The 22,357-nt window shown below is 42.4% G+C and overlaps 1 protein-coding gene across 1 annotated transcript; it reads left to right on the forward strand.

Moving 5' to 3' along the window:
- Positions 1-234: 234 nt before the first annotated feature.
- LOC306712847 (1-phosphatidylinositol 4,5-bisphosphate phosphodiesterase delta-3-A-like) lies at positions 235-21,175 on the forward strand (the record flags this gene model as incomplete). Its single annotated transcript, XM_079182280.1, has 16 exons — positions 235-325; positions 5,271-5,326; positions 5,412-5,523; positions 10,266-10,494; positions 11,747-11,876; positions 12,039-12,264; positions 12,662-12,863; positions 14,573-14,717; positions 14,884-15,036; positions 17,816-17,959; positions 18,053-18,206; positions 18,954-19,070; positions 19,255-19,433; positions 19,772-19,907; positions 20,385-20,534; positions 21,027-21,175. The coding sequence occupies 16 exons, from the start codon at positions 235-237 to the stop codon at positions 21,173-21,175; spliced, it is 2,373 nt and encodes a 790-aa protein (XP_079038406.1).
- Between the last annotated feature and the right edge of the window lie 1,182 nt (positions 21,176-22,357).

The following is a 22,357-nucleotide window of genomic DNA, read 5'->3' on the forward strand; positions in this document are numbered from 1 at the left end:
CATCTCAGTGACATCAGCAGGGTGAAAGGTTTGGCCAGACTCCTCCAGGATAAAAGCATGAGGTGCAGCGCGCGGACCGACTTGGAGGTTCTCGTGTCTTCCTCCTGCGGGGTCTCCGTACAGCCGAACCAATAGACCGCTTATCTCGCAGCCCGAGGAACAACAGGGGGGGGAAAGGCTGTGGAAGGAAGGGAGAGGGAGGCAGAGCGAAATCAAGCGCAGCTTCCTTGCGGTATGTTGGGCAACAGAAAGAAAGCGGCCCCGGCGGTGAAGAACGGAGCCGGGACGTCCGAGTCAAAGGCCATCGATCCTCTGAGGAGTCTGGGTGAGTGTTTGTGTTACAGATGTTGTTACAGATGCTCCCCCTCCCCTCCTCTCTGACATACTCATACTGATACACTGTCGCCACAGTGGACCGTTATCGCCCCCCCCCCCCCCCCCCTCTCTAATAAGCGGAATAAATACAAGGAATAAACCTCAGTAAAAAACAAGCATGTTACCGTATTTCTTCTCAAAACATTAATTATCATGTAATTAATTACATTTGTTTTAAAAACAGTGATTTCATCTTCAATATTTTTTTTCATTTTATTTGTGTCCTCAGTACAAACGTAGGTTGAGACTAGAAGGTTCCATAATGGAAATAGAGAGTAAATGTTATTCAAACTTGGATGTTTTGTTTTTTGTATTTCTGTGTCCAGTCTTCCTTCGAAATTAGTGAAAGAGTGAATAACAGTTTGTTTTGTTTCCTCTGATCAACATCCATAGATACATTTAAAATGATATAGGAAAAAAAAGCAAATCTTCACATTACAGAAGCTGAAACTATGTGAATAATTGGCCTTTTTGTTTAATGAATGACTAAAAAATTCAATAAAATGATTTAAAAAAATGGACACAGACTAATTGTTAGCACAAGTAAACATAGTGTCTGTAAACTGGGGAAATTGCATTGAAGATTGATTTCATGACATTAGAGCTCATGTCTGAGAATACTTGTGTTGTTTTTTTACAGCATGTAGTGTGCTGCGTTGGGAAAAGTAAACATTTACCAGCTGGTTAATCACATTTTCTCCCCAACCAGAGGACGTATTTAGGGTAACAGGTTTCCAGGTTCCACTGCTGTCCTCCTCAGTCTCCTTGAGTCGTGGTCAGTATGTTAACTCACCGTGCAGCTGTGGCCGTGTCGTCACTTACTCTGCTGCCCTGATTTAGCTACATGCAATACAGTGTTATACAATGTTTTCTCCTAAGTATATCATCTTTAATCCAAGGTTATGTAGAGCAGAACATACTAACAAAAAAGCGGAAGTTATTATCTCCGCCAGGAGAATCACGCCATTTCTCGTGTGCATGCGTCCATGCGCCTGTGACTTGAGTGTGCACCTCTGCGTCTGTCCACCTCTAATCTCGCATTCTGCTGCAGCGAGCTGCATTATTATTTTGGGTCCCCAGTTACGGCTGCATGCTCAGTGACCTCTCGTGGTTATTATTTCTCTGTAGGGTCCTTTCCATAATGTTGTCGTCACTTTTGATAAACAATTAAGTGGACGCACAGTGACGGTGAGGGGTTGCCCCGAGCGATCGCATTACAGCCCGTTTATAGACAGCGCTCTTGTTCAATACTGTAACAATTTCACCAATTGTTGTCCAGGTTGAAAAATACCAAAATTACCCTTTAATGTCTCAATTTGTCTTAATCCTAAAGTGCCAATTTGCAGTTTGATTGTGACTATTTTATCCTAAAGTCATTGTCCCCAATGAAAGCAATGTGCTCTATGGATTATCTGACTGGAAAGAGTTTAAAGTGTGAACTTAAAATTGTTCAAGCGTCACAAATTGTGAAAACTTTTTTTTCCTTCTTTTTTTGTAATTTGGGTGAACTGACCTTCTAGCTAACTTTAAATGAAGACATGGACCATGTTGCTCTGGTCAGAGGGGCTAAGCTGTATGTTGTACTGCGTGCTCCCAGCTGTGATCCTAAATAAACCCGCCATAGTTTGGCCTGTCTGTCTGCACTACACCAGCAGCAGCAGCCCCGCTGAGCTCCTAAATGTCAGAGAGAAGCCTGTTAATACTGGTAGTGCAGAAGAGCAGCAGCATCTACAAATATAGACCATCTCACTACTGCCTCACTGCCCACTGGCCTCCACTAACATGTGTGGGCTGCTGCATCTAGCTGTGCTTTACCGACACATGTGTATTTGTTTGTTATGCGGGTATTGTTTCATTATGTTTCAATGCGACTTTCATTTAAAGCTGCTATGCCGAACGTTTGGCGTCGCCTGTGGACAAACGCGGTAGTGTCTCCGAGCACCAGAGTCCTTTTAGAAAACCTCTCATTGTACTGCGGCAGGGTCTGACAGTCTCCCCACTCAGTATTGGGCCTGGTTCTCCCTGTGTCTCCCTTCCCTCCAGCGAGCAGCAATATGGCGTGAGCCTCCAGGAGCGTGGTGTTGACTCCCAGCGGAGCGAAGCTTAGCTTCTGGCCGGAAGGGAAGCAGAGCCGGATCTTGGGTCTGTCCGTGGTGGGCTGGTCGCTGCAGGAGGCCCCTCTGGAGTCTGCCGTAAATTGTTTGGTCTGATTTTGCGGGAAATCAGAGCTGATTACAAGCATTGAGAATAACCATATAGAAAAGGCCAATCTTCTCTCTGATGGTCTCATCTGCTTCTGTGGGTCATACAGAGGCATCAGTATTACATTGAGTCTTCATGACCAGTTAAAAGTTCCTCACAGGGACTTTAGGACAAGAAATTGCTCCCGTAGCTGCGCCTACGGTGTAGGAATGTGATAGAATCTGAATTGTAAGTCGCTTTGGATAAAAGCGTCTGCTAAATGACTGTAATGTAATGTAATGTAATGTAATGAATTTCAGGAACATTTTGTCAGTAGTTTTCCACTGCTGGCTGGCAAAAAGGCCAATGTGTACCCAACTGACTTCAGGTTCAGTTGGATACACATGAGAAATCACATTATTAGCCAACTGTTTGTTTGTGTGTATTGGTGCAGCGCAATGGTGTGTGTGAGTCTTGTGTGTGCGTGGCCTTTATCTCAAAACGCTCTCGATAGAGTAAATATCACTACATTGTGGACACGCCAGTGCAGCAGTTGTTGTTGCAGTTACAATTCGGTGTCATTGGTCAAAACCACACAAATTCATCACACCTGCTGAGGAAACAAGCTTCTGTGGTGGTGGGTACCTGACGTTTTGACGTCAGTCACTTCAAAGGGGCCGACTGAATTTCACCCACCGCTGCAGTAATGCTCTCCTCATTTACAGTAGCTCTGTGCTGTACACAGAGGAGTGTGTGTGTGTGTGTGTGTGTGTGTGTGTGTGTGTGTGTCTGCATGCTGGCGTGTGTTTTCCCAGTATCAAGACGCCTTTGTGGGTGAAGCGACCCAGCCCTTCCCAAACCACAGTGAAGCTTCTGTTTCAGCTGCTGAGTCCTGCTTACTCAGCGTAGGACTCAGCAGTATCTGTGTAGGAGAGCGCGCAGCACTTGTTACGGACACCGTTTTGCAGTGGACTAGGAAACAAAAGTTAGAACGTACTATTCCCCTCGATACTCATTGAAACACAAACAAATCCCAGCAGCCCATGCAGGCCCACTTTAAGGCCCTACTCAAAGGAAACTTGAGATACGCGACATTCCACACATGCTATTGGTCACTACAATTACCGGATGGTCACTGATTAGATTGCTCGGCTTTAAGTGGGGCTCCGGTACGCAAAGGAAACCCTCCCATAACCTGTTTTTACATCTTTTGCATCTGTTGCCACTTGACAGGAGCAAAATATACATTTATAATAAAATGTAACATTAATCATCTTTTGGCCAGTTGGGGCCAGTGAACAAGCCATAAACCCAACATTGATACATCATCTTACAAGACTCATCAAGAGTCCGTTTAACAATCCAGGACCTGACTATCCTGTGATTTTGCATGTCCACTTTGCATGTTCACTGTCCATTATTCCCTCATGTAAATATGTGTCCCTGATTTCAGCAACAAGACCTGAAGCCAGAGTTATTTATCATCTGTGAGAGTAGAGACATGTCTCCACTGCTTCCATTGTCTCCCGTTATATGAAGTTGTGGTGGAAATGTAACAGATGCTCGTCTGCACAATGAAAGCAGTGTTTGGCCAGTTGGATGTTTTGCCAATACTGCTGTAGTCAATTAGAATGAATTAGTATGTTCTGCAAAATTGTATATTTTTTATATAAACACTATTCCAAAATTCTGCTGAAATCCAGGATATATTCACAGTAATATTTTATATGATAAAATATTCAAATTCATGATTTTCAACAAACTACTGTCATACTGATATTTTCTCAAACAATCATCTCATTGTAATTAGATGGAAATCAGAGGTTGATATCCAGCTTTAGATTAGTTTATCACCAAAGTTGATCACTTTATGGTTCAGTTCAGTTTAAGGAAATCGCTGTGATTAGTGGATTCACTCACCGAGGTCCAGCAAATTCAAGCAGTAATATTGACATCAGTATTGACTCCATTACAGAGCGCTATGTCATCTGCATAGAAGTGGAATTGCGCTGAGGAGCGCAGGATTTAGTGTTTTTACAGGATCTGTTTAAAGCTAATGTTTTATTCTGGGCGAGAAACGTTTTTTACAACTTCTGGCTGTGATAAACGGTTTCAGTTAAAACATGCTTTTCAATCCTACCGGCAGGTTTTGGGGTTCAGAGGGTTAAGCTAAGAAAGGTTGCTGAAAATGTGTCATCTTCGTGAAAGTGGTGTTTGCTGTCACAGGATATTGCTTTCATAACAGGCCAAAAGCCCTCAGCTAATTGGAATTAGAAAGTCCTCTCCTCTGTCCCATCACCATACAACTCTTTATGATATCTCTCACTCCTCATCTTCTCTCTGATTTTTCCTCCTCATCATCTAGTCTTTCTGTCTTTCTTTCTGTCTCCGTCCATATCGTCTCATCTCTAACTGCACCCAACTGGTGGTTCAGCACCAACATTAATTACAGAGCTCCCATATGAGCTGCTGCGGTTCAACAGATGTATATATATAAATATATACATTAACTTTGAGTTCTGACTATGCTCTACCCTTCTATTTTCTCTTTTCATCCTCCCTTTTCTCTCCTCACCCTTCCAGCCTTCTTCCAGTGCTACTGAGTTATACGGGTTCTGTGAATACTGACTGCCATCCTGCACACAATCTAATCAAGTTTTCATGACCTCATATCTGTCTTTCTTCAACCATCCTTTTGTCTGTTTGCTCTCCAGGAGTGCAGGAGGATGAAGATGTCAAGCGGATGTTGCAGGGTTCCAGTATGGTTAAGGTAAAGCTCTTGCTAAGTAGAATCTATTGCTGGTTGTTAGTGATCACTCGATGAGATTTAATGGGTTCATCCATCACATGTAAAGGTCCGCTCGCCTCGCTGGCAGAAGCGACGAACTCTGAAGCTGCTGGGAGACGGCGTTACTATCTGGTGCCAGTCCCACAAAACCTCCAGCTGGGCCAAGGAGCAGCAATCCTGTAAGTGTTCTTTTAAATCAATCGGAGGCAATTTATTGATGCACTGGTCATTGTAAAAAACATACGACCACAGATGAGGACAACATGCAGGATACGAGGCAGAGGACAGTTTAGACTTCCTCATGACAACCACAGATTGACCGAGGAAGACAATTTACATCCAAATATGTCCCCAGTGCTTTGTTAAAGTTACATTTCACGTGACAGTATAAGGCAAATGGATCCAAAAACAAAAGTAAATTTGTCACGCAGTTCCAGATCGTGCCTTGATTGCTGAATAGGCTGACCTGCTCAGTTTTACACAATTTGTTCGTTATAAAACACACTTCATTCAAACTTGACCAAATCAAACTCATCAAAACCGTCTTTGTTGGCCTTTCTACTGTTCCAACAATCACCAACTCTGGTTTGAGAGTTTGAAAGAGAGACTAAATAAGTAGCAGATATTTTTAAAAAGTAGTACCGCTTTAACATATTCATCGTTTACCAAGCTTGTTCACCAGCACGCTTTATGTTGCGTCGAACGTGACACACCAGAAAATGACAGAAATGCTACTCCTGTACTGGTAATGGGAAAGGAGTATATCACCTATTTTATGTGAGTTTTCCCTCATTTAAAAAAACCCTGTATATACGCACTAATGTTGGTGGCAAAAGAGTTTTAGTCAACCTACCCCACCCAGAGGTAAAGAACCATTTCCAAGTGATAATTGGTAACAAGCAGGCCTTTCCTCTGCCAGAAGAGCTCAGTGCTGGGCGTGTCAGGTAAAACATGGATACACAGTATCTATTTTTGTTCGCTTAAAATGCCACTTACTGCTCTGTACACGACATAAAGTTCCTTGCACATCTACTCCCCCCTCGTCTCCGCTGTCTGAGGGTCACACGCAGTGCCCTGATTATAGAGCCCAACTATTTTTGGCCCATAAATGGCACCCGACGCTGCTGCAGTTCAAACAGTGAGATTATAGGACATTATATGGTGGTGGGAGTCTGCTATTTAGTTACCATACGACTCTACCACTGGGTTAGCTCTCCCAAGTGCAGGACAAGAGCCTCTAATTGCCACAAGACTAGATATGCTTGTGATGTGGCACGGCGTGTTTGGTGTGCAGGTTTGAGTGACCCTCTATATCGGTTCACTTGTATCTTCGAAATAAAAATGTGGCTTCTTCATCCGAACGCAGCAAGGTGACAGTATCAAGTATTTAGAAAATGAAAATATGTTGTTTTTTTTTGCTTTATAACCCCCTTAATAATATAACAAACACTTCATATGAAATTACATTACATTTTGAAGAGGTCATAGTGTACATAGACTCTCTGAGCATCTTCCTTAGGAACAGCATTAGATGTATTTTGAGCAGTATTTTGTCAGGTACACACAGTGCACTCCTGTAGTTTTGTGTAGTTTCAAGTGAAACCGCTGGCAAATAGAGATTGGGCAAACACCAGCTGACGTGTGGGCAACAGTGATGTTTGGTTTGGTTCCTCGACACAAACACGGCCCCGTTTGTGAGGGAAACACTGGTGAAACCTCGCTGTGTGTGTGTGTGTGTGTGAGTGTGAGTGTGTGTGTCAGACAGCTCTCCACTAGAGTGTCCACATTTAGTAGGAATTAGAATCAACAGTGCAGGGCTGTCATGAGTGCTGTTAGCAGCCAAGCCACTGTCTCCGTATACATTGAGGCTCCTGCAGAAACACAAGCTGGTATTTACAAAGAAGACCCAACAGGGCGCAGAAGCTACACCATATTGTAAAAAGTGGCGTGACAAGCATCAGTACATAGATACCCAAAACAAATGAATAAGTTAAGATTAGTCAAACAAAAGTAAATAAATGGATAGAGACCATATACTATTATCTTTTCCGATATCTTTTATTATCTTTCTATGCTGCTCAGATGTGTGTCAATACAATATCTGTCCAAATTATATCTTTGTGTGTTTTAGTGACTCAAAAAAACACCTTAAATACACTCCACGCGGAGAATAACAGCATGAAAGAGAAAGTGAGCTGCCGTTGGTGCTAGAATGTAGACAGAGCAAAATGAATACACAATAATGATTATATTGTATATTATATTATATCATATATTATATTCTTACAAATACTACCTCTAAAGTACTGTTTAGAGATAATGCAGAGAATGCAAGATGGAAACTGCGAGTAGACCTGGGTTTGAGTCTGTAAGTGAATGTCACAAATAGAACAGGTCAAAAGCCAGAGCTGTGATTGTGTAATGCATTTATTCAAGCATGAAGATGTCCTGTGGTTGGAAGAGCTGCGTAAGAGACTAAAGGTTCACTTTTCTCTCTTTATTTCTTCTCCAGTGACGTAAGGTTCAGTGAAAAGCCAGTTGTCAGAGAGATAGAGATGTAATTGTTTAAATATGTGGATAATCATAGATTGTATAAAAAAAGTGAACGTAGTAATTGTGACGTCACACATCGGTTTGTGGACGAAGGTTTTGAAGCCTTGAATTTGGCGTTTTGTCTGTGGCCATCTTGGTTGTTTGGAACAAGAAGACACACAAGAGGGTGGAGCTAAGTACAACAGAACGCTGGATAATACATTTTCAGTCAACCCAAATTTTACAACGCCGTGGTAGCGATCTGTCAATAACAAAGTAGCCGCGCCCTAAAGCATACTTAGCTTTATCTTCTATTTTATTCTGATATGCCAAAATCAAAGGTAATCCGTGAGAATTCTTTTTTCCCTTGGAACGTTATTGACAATTCAGTTTTGTGTCAGTCACAGCTCACTGTATCTCAGACTCATGCACCATGCTACATGGGTTGCTTTCAAATTAATTCAAAGGTTTACATGTTAGTTTGAATTTTTGATTTTTTCGAAAAAAGTGACAACCCTACTCACCTCTTTTCTCTGTGTGTATCTCACTCTGTGTTGCTATAGTAACTCTTTACTGATAGTACAGACCAAAGACTTGTGACCCTTTAACCTTATAATCCCGAACGACGCCCAATTGGGCGTCGCAAGAGTGTTTTGCGAAGAAGAGCATCATATAAATCACTTTTCCGAAACGAATATAATGAATTTTACCCACATGCTATATATATACCTACTTAACGACGAGATTCTGAGAAAAAATTCCAAAAAATGCATTTTACTCACTCAAAACACAATTATACACAAAGTAATATATAAACTACCAAGTTCTAGCACAATACCACGTATTTCTCGGCGAGCTACAGCGAGCTACGCACTCCGAATGCAGATATCATCACAAAAAGAGAATCCGCAGATATCTTCCATATTTCTCTCCTTCAAACCGTTCAAACGTTACACCGTGGAACACACACAAGCACAACCAAACCACAGAGCAAAACATTTGAAACGCATCGTACCTTGAGCTGATTTTCTGGGTGAAAAACTTTGTAAATCCACTTAAATCCTTTCCTACCGGTCCCTCTCTTTTGTTTGAGAGTAAAATAGAGTTAATCGAGGCATTTATGCATCGATAGTCCTCCTTTTACTTTTAAGCGAATCATTTCGACGCTTGGTCTGTTGCGCAACTCTTTTGGAGTTTTAGTGGCTAAAAAGTCTGTCAATCACCTGACTGACCAGCCCACTGCATTCTACACTCATTTGCAAATCAACCAATCATAGGCTTCGAAAACTGCCAATACACACACAGGGAGCGACGAAAGAATCACATAAAACACATAAATCAGGCCCCTGAGAGGTCAAAAATGGTTTAAAATGATGCCAAACTGCTGTATTAGATAGATTGAACACTTGAATATTAGAAAATTAGAATAGAACAGCTGGAAACCTGTTTCCAAAATTCGGAAAATTCAGAATTTTGGCTTGGCCTGGCATGAACTCTCTGTACTCCAATGTCTATCAACTTGGCCTGCTTCACTTTATCAAAGCCAATTCTTTTTTAAAAAGGACTGCTGACATGTTGTGCTATGATTGTGGAGAGTTGTAGGCTTACTGCTGCATTATTTCAAAGACAAAAGTGCTTTTTTTCCCAGGCGAACCTGAACATTTTCAATTTGAGCTGTGTGTTATATTCATTCATCATTTACCAGTAACATATACACTGATATGTACATGGCGTCGAACATTGAAAAGTGTAATAGTCGGCCCGTATCAACGCTCTGCCCGGGGACAGGGTTTGACCACAAGGAGCTCGAGGGCTCACCGAATGCTTTGACAGTATAACAATTATGTAAATCATATGCCTTGCCCATCCACCAAATCTCGACCCATCTGAACACCTATGGTGAGATCTTGGACCAACACCACCACCACAAATGAGGGAATATCTTTTGAAAGGAATGCCGTTCATGCCAATGGTAGAGTTCAGCGACTGCATGACGTGGAGCACTGGGACTGTTTTGAGGGATCTTCAAGGTGTTTATTCTTAAGGAACCCAGGGGTGTGAACTTATATGTATATGTTATCCGTCTGTATTGCTGAAACAGCAACTACTTCAAGTAGGAATGTGTCAGAAACCTTAGTGGTGCACAGTCCTGACCGCGGAAACTCTCTTTTTGTCCACAGAGGACATTTAGTCTTTTGGGTAGGATTTCAGAGATTTTCCATCCAAACTTTCATCTTGTGATCTTCTTGTTAAGGATCAATACTAAAACTAAAACTGTACCTCATAAAAACTGAGCAATAACCATAGACTGTATATAAGAAGTGGACGTAGTTATCGTTTTTCCTCTTCCTCCACCTTCTTCCTCTCTGTTCCCTTCACACGTCCCCAGTCTCAGTCATGGAGGTGGAGTGCGTGCGCGAGGGTTGCCAGTCAGAGACGCTGCGGCAGATGGTCGGCTCCGTCCCTGAGCTACGGTGTTTGACAGTGGTCTTCAAAGGGCCCCGCAAGAGCCTGGATTTCGTGTGCCAGAGCCAAGAGGAGGCTCAGCATTGGGCCCGTGGCATCCGAACCCTGCAGGGGAGGGTGGACAACATGACTCAGAAAGAGAAACTCAACCAATATCCTAATTGTTGTTCATTTGTCTACGCTGCATATGCAGAGACAATAGAGTGCTACTTTTGTAGGCTAACTAGGGAGTTAGCATAGCACCGGTTCCCTTGACAGAGAGCCGGTGGGATCTTATTAGATTTTGGATTATTGCAGAAAATAAGCCCCGTGGGAAACAACGTTTTTGATACCTTTATGATTTTGGAGCCTAAATGCAATCTGCAAATTAAAAAGTGTTAAACTAACTACACCACAGTTGTATGACTCCAAGTCACCACCACTAAGCTAAAAGGCAGTCTTGCATTTGGCAGGATAAGGTTTATATCCTCATTTAGCCACTTGTTAGCAACCGCCTTTTGTAAGATGCTTAAAAGCTTGAAATTCGTTTTTTATATCATAGAAGAAAACATTAAAATCTCTTAACCACAGACCTTAATTCAAGCATCTAACCAAAAGCACATTCCAAAACAATTTGACGAGAGAACTGGTAAAGCAAAAGTTTGGACTCATTTACTGGTTTTAGACATCATTCCTGCAGCTCTCTGTACTGACAATAATAATCCTACATCATATATACAGTATATATATATATATATATATATATATATATATATATATGTACATATGTCATATACAATTATAGTAGAATATGTCTTTTTTTAATTGAAAATTACATTTAATAAATGACATCCTGTAGATGGATATCTTATAGCATATTAATTGCACCCTATGTCTTTTATAGTAGAATAGTAATAATTAATTGCAGACTTATCTCCAGTCAGACAGTTTCTCCAGCTCAGACAAGCCTACAGGGAGTTTAGTCCAATCAGATAGTGGCATGTTTGTCTACAGCCTCTCAGAGCCAATCAAGGACTCTGCTATTCCACCTCCCACCTCACCTCTTTTACAGGTCGTTTCAGACCTTTTTGACGAGAACTGATCTTTGTTATTTGGTGAAAAAAATGATTATGTATCTGCTGCAATTAATCAATTATTCAACTAATTTTTGTGTCCTGCAAGGACCTTTGCTGCAGTCCCAAACCAGAATGTCAACATCCAGTAAAAATATATGTTTGTACTTTTGTCGCACTCCACTATTTTGATTGAAGGTAATGTCCAAAAAGACAACACAAAGTATCTATCGGCAGAATCTGAATAATTAAGAATAACTTCTGTGCTTCGAAGCTCCATATTGGTAAAATGCCACCAAACACTTCACATGTTCCAGCTGTTGCTTCTTCCTTGACCTTGTTTGTGTGTCACCTGGATTCATTCTTATCTGAGTCGGGCCGACCAGAACCACGATGACAAGATGAGCTATGACGAGGTCCAGACGCTGCTGCAGATGATCAATATTGACCTGAGTGACCAGTATGCCCGTAGCCTCTTCCAGGTAGCGGAGCACACACACACACACACACACACAAACACACACACACACACACAAACACACGCATATATCTGATTGACTTTGTGTCCCTTGGACGAAGTGAGACCAGCTAGGCAAACTAATCAAGGAGCGATTATCTTTGTCTGACTCTGTTCCTCCTGATAGAAATGTGACCAGTCGGCTGATGGTCGTCTGGACCACGGAGAGATTGAGGTGTTCTGCAGGGAGTTGTTACGGAGACCAGACCTGGACACCGTGTTCATCCGCTACTCCGCGAACGACTGTGTACTCTCCACTGTGGACCTGAGGGACTTCTTGAAGGACCAGGGGGAGGACGCTTCACTCATCCACGCCCAAAGCCTCATCCTCACCTATGAGCTCAATGAGTGGGGTACGGTGCTAAGTGACAATATATTGCAAGTCACATTGATGCCCACTTCAGTGACCGTTCAGCTTTATGACGACATTACAGTGAGGCTGTTCTATAGAACAACTATAGACGCATTTCATGATCAAAACATCATTCCAACTAGTTCTGAAAAGCATAACCTGACCTAACCTGGCCGACTCTAAACAGCAAGAGACGAGGCCCTGCCTTCAAAAACAAGACAAAACATGGTTCTCTTTTATTTGAGAAAATGCTCATATCAGCATGTAAGAAAAACACATATGGTTGAGCTAACATTTTGAACTGTATATTACAAGCTGCACTATGATGACCAGTTTGCTCACCATATAATAGTTGCCCTCCTTTATTGACTTGTGTTTGTGCCTTTTGCCCAGTACAGCCCAGAAGAACCAGTTCATGACCCCCAATGGTTTCACCATGTACATGCTGTCTAAGGAGAACTGTGCGTTTAACCCGGAACATGCCAGGGTTTACCAAGACATGAGACGCCCACTGGCGCACTACTTCATCTCCTCCTCCCACAACACCTACCTCACTAAGGACCAGCTGACTGGGGACAGCAGCACGGAGCCATACATCCGGTAAGTAACTGTATTTTGCTGTGTAGCTAGCTAACAAATCGGAGAGCTGAGTCATCCTATCATATGTTCGGCTTTATAGGATGCAATTGTGCGTTGGCCCTGAGAGCTCAACACACTGCAAATGAAGAAAAACACATGCAAAAGGACACAACACAAGCAAATCAAGACACATCTTCACCAACTTAACGACACGACAACATCAATGTGACAACGGAAGCTGTTGCAAGGGGGACACTAAAAAGTGATGCACACGGCTGCTTGTTGTTGCCATGGTTTGTTGCTTTTGAAGTCATTGAAGCCTGCTCTCTGTCATCGTGATCACATGATGTATTAGAATAATAAGCAAAAGGATAATGTTAGGTTAACAGCAGATACCTAATAATTAGGGATAGGACAATTTTATCGCAGATCGCGATATTCAAACACAATAAGTTGACCGTGGTGAATTTCCATTGATATCGTCACAAGTGACTTGAAAATGGGGTGAAAGATATTCGCCCTGAGATACTGAAGGTTCTGCACATTGTTGGGCTACAAATCACTGAGGAGGCCCTCAGTGATTTGTAGAGTTTGGGAACAGTGCCTGAGGACTAGCAGACAGTTCCCCAGCGCTATAAAAGGACAATGGCGGCTTTGCTTCAGTTATAAGGATGTCAGCTTCCCTGGGAAAGCTCATGCCAAGGGTTCTGGAAATGAGACTCTGGTTGGACCAGAAGAACAGCAGTGCTGATTGTCCAGGATAGAACCCTGTTCCTTTGCTTCACAAGAAGTCCACTGAGGGGGTTCCGGCATAATAAGGAGGCCTCTTGGAAGCCTCCTTTAGAGCAGAGGTTTTCAAACTGTGAAGCGAGCCTCCTCAAGGTGGGCATGGGAGAGTTAAAAGGGGGGCACAAAGAGAGTGACATGAGACAAAAATACTGCGTTAGATGATAGGGACAGGTTCAGGGTCATGTTCCCTTTCTCTATATAGCACATAATGGGAACCTGAAAAAGATGTTCCCCAGCTCGTCACACGCTTATTATGACATGGGTTATTGTGGGAACTCGTCAACAGATTTTTTCGCTGTATGGCTCTCAATACAATCGGTCTACACTTGAGGGAACTTATCAAACAGCTGGAGTCATGGAATAACTAAAGGTCATAGCTTTATGCTTCCTTCGGAGAAAACAAGCCTAGTATAGATGTTTTTGAAACTATCATGCACAAACATAATTACAGAAATTATGAACTTGTGTCAGAAAATCAGAGCGGGTGTTTGTACGTGCAGCCATGTTCGGGGAACATAGCATGGAGTTGAACATTGGAACGTGAGTTCCTGACGACACGTCCCGTTTTTCATTTCAGTCCCAAACCGAATCACAATAGGAGAGTTAAGGTGTTAAAATATTATAGAACCGGGGAACTTAGGGCCCTGGGAACATAGATACGCTCCCAGGCCAGACTACATCCCAAAGATGTAGTTCATGGTGCATGAGCACAAGTAAAATTCAATATAAAACTCCTCTAATGATGAAACTTCTTCTTTCACCAAAACATATATCGAAAAGATGCTAATTGGGCATTTTGATAGGAATGCATGATGTGGACAGGAACACAGCTAGTCTCTGGATGTTGCTGCAATCGCTACAAGTCGCCGGCAGAAAGAGCTAAATGAGACGTTTACTCAGGGAGTCACAGATAATGATTTTTTATCATTTTTTTCTCTTAGAGCCTTGAAACATGGCTGCCGCTGTGTGGAGCTGGACTGTTGGGATGGAGATAAGGGAGAGCCAGTCCTCTATCACGGACACACACTCACCTCCAAAGTACCCTTTGTCAAAGTCATTGAGACCATCAACGACTATGCTTTTAAAGTGAGTACTTTGCTACAATCAGAAGCATTGTTCTCATTAGTATTGGTATGAGAGTTTTATGTGTATTGACAATTCTGCTGACAGTTCAAATGATAATTTCCCTCCTCTCTGCTCTATGGCAAACTCCTTTTGTACCCAACTCTGCCCCGTCATCCCTCCCTCCCAGGTGTCTCCCTACCCTCTGATCCTGTCCTTGGAGAACCACTGCTCCGTGGAGCAGCAGACGGTGATGGCCCGACAGCTGAGATCCATCCTGGGAGACAAGCTGCTCACCCAGCCCCTCGACGGATTGGATCCTCAAAACCTGCCTTCTCCAGAGGCAAGGAAGACACTGTTCCATAACCAGACGAAAGTTCCATCTCCATAAGAACGACTGTAGTAACCGCGGGGCTGCGTGGTTTACATATTTCGATATTGAGAACCGGATCCCTTATCATGATTAATCATTGATTTTAGGGACAAACTATTTTTATTGCACTTTCACATTTGAATGAATCGAGCTCTGCTTTCACTTTCAAGCTGTGATGCATTCCTGGGTATTAACAAATCTTTGCATCAAAATAAGATATACAATGAAGTTCTTCTTCACCTGAATTCAGTGCATTTTACAGCTCATAGACTGTATATAAAAAGTAGTCGACGTAGTCATCGTGACGTCGCCCACTGGTTTGTGGACTGCCATTTTATAGCCTCGAGTTCGGCAACGTCATTTTGAATTTCGCCATGTTGTATTTTTGCAACTAATGAATGGAAGTTACCATATTTGGAATGCGGAGTAGTGACGTAGAGATGCCATATACGGCTCTGGTAGAGGCAGCGACCTGTCAATCACAAGGTAGCCCCGCCCTAAAGCATACTCCGGCTTATGTCAGGTCTATTTGACTCTAAATGGACCATCATTTACTAAATGAACATCATGCTGTATTGAAGAAGACTTGAAACTAGAGATTGAGACCATAAACTCATGTTTACAATGTTTACTGAGGTAATAAATCAAGAGAGAAGTCGAGTCATTTTCTCATAGACTTCTATACAACCAGAGGAGCTGCTGGTCAGTAGAGAGAATGCGAGTTTTAAAACACTTCTGCATCAGTTAAAAGCTTCAAGGGGTGTTTACTGACGTATTTTATGTGGTAGAACCATAGACTATATATAATAACAAAACCTCTTCAGCTTGTGTTAACCCCAGACCTTATTTCCGGCATCGAACCAAAAGCACATTCAAAAAGACATACCGACTTTGAGACGAGGGAAGTGTGAAAATGCTGACAAATTTCTGAATTTTAGAGCTCATTCCTGCAGCACTCCGTTACTCTTACTCTGGGCTGCAGCCGCAACATTCAGGAAAGTTCGTCACAGGCTGCCGCTGTAGGGTGCACACGCAACGGGATGACAGCTTCCCCAAAAGTGAAACCTAAATATCTCCATCTGGTGGCTGGCTGTTAGTTTGACTTGCACAAGAGTTTCCTGTGAGCAACATTTTAAACACCAGTAGTGCAGTCGATTAAATAGTGGAAAGTCAAAATCGTGATTATTATTCAATGATAACCGTGCATCCCTAATTGTTTGAAATGAATAGCTTCTTTGTTTGAGATGGATTATGCTATGTACACTGGAAGCACACAATGATGATCCTTCCATGTCCAGATAAACATTTGGAGTGTGGTTGCCACTTTTCAGTGGAATGTGGATGTGGTTAAAAATAGCCAACAACTGTCTCTCAGTGAGATTCCCACACAAGGACTTCACTCTGACACACTTTTTAATATCCGACCTCCCTGTTGCGTTTGTGCAGCACTTATAAACGGCGTCTCTGTCTTGGTAGCGACTGTTAGGATTACGTGTAAAGTAAACTGTTTGTGTTGGATGGGGCCCATCTGCTCTTCTCTGCCCCACTTAGGCTATTCTACATTTCCACAGAATCACAACATGTGTGTGAGTAGTTAGTGTGCATACACTCATGATCTGTGCCCCGGTAATCACACTCCCTCGGGCCACCTCACCCGTGTGCCTGTAATCACACTGACATTGTTTGCTTTGTTCATCTCACACTTGCATACTGTTTTGTCCTTATATAACCGTTGTCAGACCTCATTATATAACTGGCAGTCCTGGTAAAAGTGTCACACAAGTGGGAGCGATGAGGGGAGGACCCAAATGCAGACAGTCCAGGCAGACGGGAGCGGTTAATGATGAGAAGATTCATAAGCTTACAGGCAGGATATGCCTTAAGCTTAGGTTATATCCCCCCATAGTGAAGCCGGCGTGAAGCATTCGCTAGAGGTCGCGTGACAAATAGTTCACTGATAAAAGCAGCTGTTTGCATTTCTAGGGATTATACAAACAAGGCCAATTCATTATTAGATGCTTTAGAAACAAGAGGTCTTAAAAATCTTTGCAGCCAAATTAAATAGTTTACCAAATATTCAACCTTAGTTTCTTTATAATGCATGTAATACTTGACTTATTTCTTTACAGGGCTTGTATGAAAGCAATGAAGTAGTACAGATGAGGTACAGGCTAATGTTCAGATGGCTGGGAAGTGAGGGCATAAGCAACAATGACAATCTGTGTGTGTGGAAAAGGGCTGGTAAATATACTCAGAGGCAGATGAGGGAAAATGGGAGGTCATTGAGTATGTGGGCGGGGAAGGTGATGGAAAAGGCGGGAAAAGGGTTACTGCTAGGCAGGAGGGAGTGGCTTGGTCTGAAATGAAGCACAGCACTGGAGCATTAATGTTAAGAATCAGACACACCAAATCACCATCAAAGAACTAGCGGCAACGAAGGCCGACGGTTGCCTCTGAGCCTAAAAGTTGTACTTAACCACACCGCAAAGACTACAGATAACTAGCATGATGTTCTGAGCATGCGTGAGATGAAATATCTCTCCGTACCAGCAGGTGGCGGTGGTCTGTATTCATCATTTAATAAAATAGTAGTAGCTGTATTACAATAGTAAGAGTGGAGATCGTAAAGTAGCAGTCATGGTGGCCGCAGCTGCCGCACAAGTGGTTTTCTAAGCACAACAAAATAAGTATCAGTTTCAAATAAGTTGTTAATGTATCGTTTGTGTAAATGTGTTGGTTGCGTGCGCAGGATCTTAAGGGTAAAATCCTGGTGAAGGGGAAGAAGGAACACGCGGTGGAGGAACGTTCGTCCAGCTCTTCAGACCTCAGCTCCTCGGACGAGGAGGCCAGCCGCGCCGGAGGCAAACCAGGCCGAAAGACAGAGGACAAGAAGGTGGGTACGACACCAGCAGCAGCAGCAGTGGCTCCCCAACATGTTGTCTTTGTGTAATGTGATGGCTTTGTGTGTGTCTGTGTGTCATCTCAGCCAGGTGTGTCTAAGCTGAGTCCAGAGCTGTCAGAGCTGGTGGTGTACACCCGCAGTGTTCCCTTTAAAAGCTTTGAGCAAGCAGCCAAAAGCCCTGCAACTAACATGTCGTCTTTTTCTGAAAGTGAAGCGCTCAGGCACGCAAAGGACTCAGGTATGATGTGTGCATGTGACTAAACTAAACTAAGCAAACTTAAAAGGACTGGCAAACATTTTCACTGTATGCTAACCCTGTTTTCTGGCACGTTTGTGAGGTTGAACATGACACACCACAAAAAAAACCTTAATCGCTACTCTATTGCCTATTTTTTGCGGGTTTTCCCATGTTTAAAAAAACCACTGCATAAGCATTGGATGTAGTCATCGTGACGTCACCTGTTGGTTTGTCGACTGCTGTTTTGAAGTCTTGCGTTCAGTGATTTTGCAGTCGCGATCTTTGATTGCGGTCGTCGCCATGTTGTTTTTTTGGCAACCATATTTGAAATGTGGAGGAGTGATGTAGAGACGCTGTGTACGGCTCTTGTAGTGGTAGAGACCTGTCAATCACAGTAAGCCCGCCCTAAAGCATACCCCTCTTTATGGTCTGTTTGACTCTAAATGGACCATCATTTACTAAATGAACATCATGCTGTGTTGAAGAAGACTTGAAACTAGAGATTGAGATCATAAACTCATGTTTACAATGTTTACTGAGGTAATAAATCAATTGAGAATTAGTCACTTTCTCATAAACTTCTATACAACCAGAGGAGTCGGCCCCTGATTATTAAGATTTGGTTGATACAAACAGTTACCGATTGATTCTATCTTGTTCAGGCAGCACAAGGACAAAAGCAAAATGAGTCTTTCTTTAGCTTACAATTACTAAATTAATTGGACTTTTCTTGTCCTGTCCCTCCAGGGATGTATTTTGTCCGTCACAACAGCCACCAGCTGAGCAGGATTTACCCTTCAGGCCAGCGCCTCCAGTCCTCAAATTACAACCCTCAGGAGATGTGGAACGCAGGCTGTCAAATTGGTAAGAGCTTATTTTATGTTCTATTTACAAGAGAAGCAGACAGAGTAAACAAGAGTTGTTACTCAGACACACATTTTTCTTACTCCTCTCATTGTGTGCTACCCATACCCCCCACATCCCAGCTCCAGTAGCATCAAAAGAACAGGGTTGTTGTATGCTGGTAACACAGTTGTGTTTTCTCCAGTTGCTTTAAATTGTCAGACACCTGGTGAGCAGATGGACCTCAACGAAGGCAAGTTCCTGCAGAACAATCACTGTGGGTACACGTTGAAGCCTCCCTTCATGTGCCAGCCCGACAGCACCTTCAACCCGGAGAATGTTGGTGGAGGTTCTGGCCACAGACCTATTCTGCTCACTGTTCAGGTAAGATGCCTAATGATAAATGATAAATAAATGATCAACGTCATGTCCATATATTGTGCGATAGGAATGATAATGTCAACATTTTCAAGGTTAAGTCCATATATAATACAATAAGTCGATAATGTAATCATCGTGACTGGCCTAGATGTTTCTTACTGCAATGGTTCTAGGGAGTTGTAACATTCTGAATACAAACACAAGCCATGGAGGAAATCTATACCACAAGAGTATACTCAAAGAGTGTCACTGCATCAAAGTGTCAGAACTGTTGCTGGTTAAGCTCTTCTTGCTTCATTCTACTCTAATCAGATCAAGCTCTGATTTTATTGTTGTTCTAGGTCATTTCAGCTCAGCAGTTGCCGAAACCAGAATGGGACAAACCCAGCTCAATTGTGGACCCTCAGGTGTGGGTGGAGGTACATGGTGTTCCCATAGACAACAATAAGAAGAAAACTCATCATGTCGACAACAATGGTAAATGCCTAGCCTATTAAAAAAGACCCTATGTCAAATGAAATGGCTTCATCAACATCATATAGGAACTTCTACACAGCTTGAGATAGTCTTACAATTGATATTGTAGCTAAAAACACCATGAGATCTAGTTGAAAGCTCCAGGAAAAAACTGTAAATGGACCCTGGTTGAAAACAGTTGAATAAGGAATGCAAACTAACCGAAACATTGACAGTTGTAACAATACCCACTTTTATACAATTAATAGTGTTAAATACCACACAGTTTAACATCAATTCAAAACAAATTCAAAAAACACATTTGGAAGATGGTGGGTGGTGTTGATAAAGGGGTACTTTAGCTCATCTGACAGGGCTGTGGCGGTACATCAAGGTTGGGAAGCACTTACTGCATGAGCATGATTGAACATGTGCAAGTAAAAATCCACAAATTTGGTGTAAATAAGTCTGTTAGCATGTGGTCTTTCGTTGTTCCAGGCTTTAACCCACGATGGGACTGTACCTTCAACTTTACCGTCCATGTCCCTGACCTGGCACTGGTTCGCTTCATGGTGGAGGACCATGACTATACCTCAAGCAATGACTTCCTAGGGCAATTCACCCTGCCTTTTACGAGTCTCCGCACAGGTGAGTTTGGCTATTGAGGGGACTGTACCAATTACTTGTTTGAGGGTGCAAATATGTATGAGCTAGAAAAGTGCACTCAGTAGAGTTCAGATCATTGCCAGGTGTGTCTGTAACGACCATTGCTGTAGTGTTTGATTGAGTAATAACAATCCACAATTGCCCTAAGTCTAGACCGCTAACATATGCTCTCATTTTAATTCATGCAGTTAGCTGCACTGGCTTTGTGCAGCTGAACTGTCGTTGGCTGTGTAAGGCTTCATGTTGGCCGTGTAGCACTTCCTCTGGGCAGAAACTGTCAGTCCTGCCCTTTTTTTATTACGTTAGCTGTTAGCTCCATCAGCTGAATTAGCCTTGTTGGCTGTTAGCTCTGTTAGCCAAACATAATGCAGAACATTTTCTGACAACAGCTAAGTAGCCCTCTTACTACTGACATGAGAGGACGTCCACCTAGTCAGCACTCGATTCAGTTTGTCCTTTCCTTTATCTCTGCAGGTTACCGTCACGTCCGATTGCTCAAGCTGGATGGCTCCAGCCTCTCGCCCTCCTCCCTCTTCGTCCATCTTAAGGTCACCCAATGTCAGAGCAGTCCCTCAAAATCATCAGCTAAGTCACCGGCCAAGTCTTCAGCCAAGAAACCCTGAGCCCATCTCTACCACATACACTAGCAATATGAAGAGTGGAAGCTGCCATGGGCTGGTCCCCAGACATATCTGCCCTGATCCAGGCAACAACAAAAAAAAGATCCGGGCCCGAATCGATCAAATTAATGATTATAACCTTGTTTTACAAATGTTGCAGCTATATCCATAACTTGTCTACATTTTATGGAACGAGAGGATAGTGTAGTGTCTCTTTAATCCCCCCTTTAATGAAGGTTTTGCTTTTCAGAGCAGAGACTCGAGAACTTACCGACAACTCATTGAACCAGCCTACAGAAGTCTATCGATCTACGAGACCGTGACCAAAGTTTGGTGCTAGATTTTGTCTCGACATTTTAAACATACTATTTCTTGCTAACCTCTCAAACATGCTAAGTCTCCAGCCTTCTGAATGAATGACTATAATCTATAATATAACATAATATAATCATCTTATTGTAGTATATTTTATCTGATGTTATTTTTTACCTGGAAGTCATGTGTAGGTTCTTTGCCAGTGTATTGTCCTTTCAACAATGCAACTACTAAAAAGTATCCCTCTGTCGCAGCTGATGAAGAAAATGTCAGGGGAAACACAAAAAGTGAATTTCAAACTAAAGACCCTGTAACTTTGGAAGGTTATATATATATATACAGCTAAAGCCTCATATTAGCTTTAGCCTTCTTACTGTGAAGGCACATCAAAAAGGATCTATTCACAGTCACTATGAAAAGGATTAATGACAGGATTAATATTTACAACAACCAGTAACTCATAGTAGTACTGTATATTGTAATTTCCAAGCTCATTGTGGAGCTTATGATCACATCATACTCGTAACCAGCAAATTAGTAACCAGGTTACTCAGAGAAACCAGGTTAGGCAGGTAATCTGAGAACATGTTTACAGGCACTAATAACGCCTACTGGAAATCTGTGTATACAAGCAGCAGGACCGTATCCTAATACAGCTCTCTGTATTAATCTGCAGGCTGTTTTCATTCACTCTTCGTAGCTATACTATACTAGTTATGTAGTTGTTTTAACCCAGACGTTGACTTATTTGTCACATAACTTTTGTACTTAAGTTCCGTAGTTATTTTAACACAATTGTTGATTTATTTGTCACTTAAGTTTCGTTCTTATGTTGACCTAAACCACAATCTTTTCCTAAACCTAACCAAG

Source organism: Pholis gunnellus (genome assembly GCF_910591455.1).
Source record: "Pholis gunnellus genome assembly, chromosome: 21".
NCBI classification, from domain to species: domain Eukaryota; kingdom Metazoa; phylum Chordata; class Actinopteri; order Perciformes; family Pholidae; genus Pholis; species Pholis gunnellus.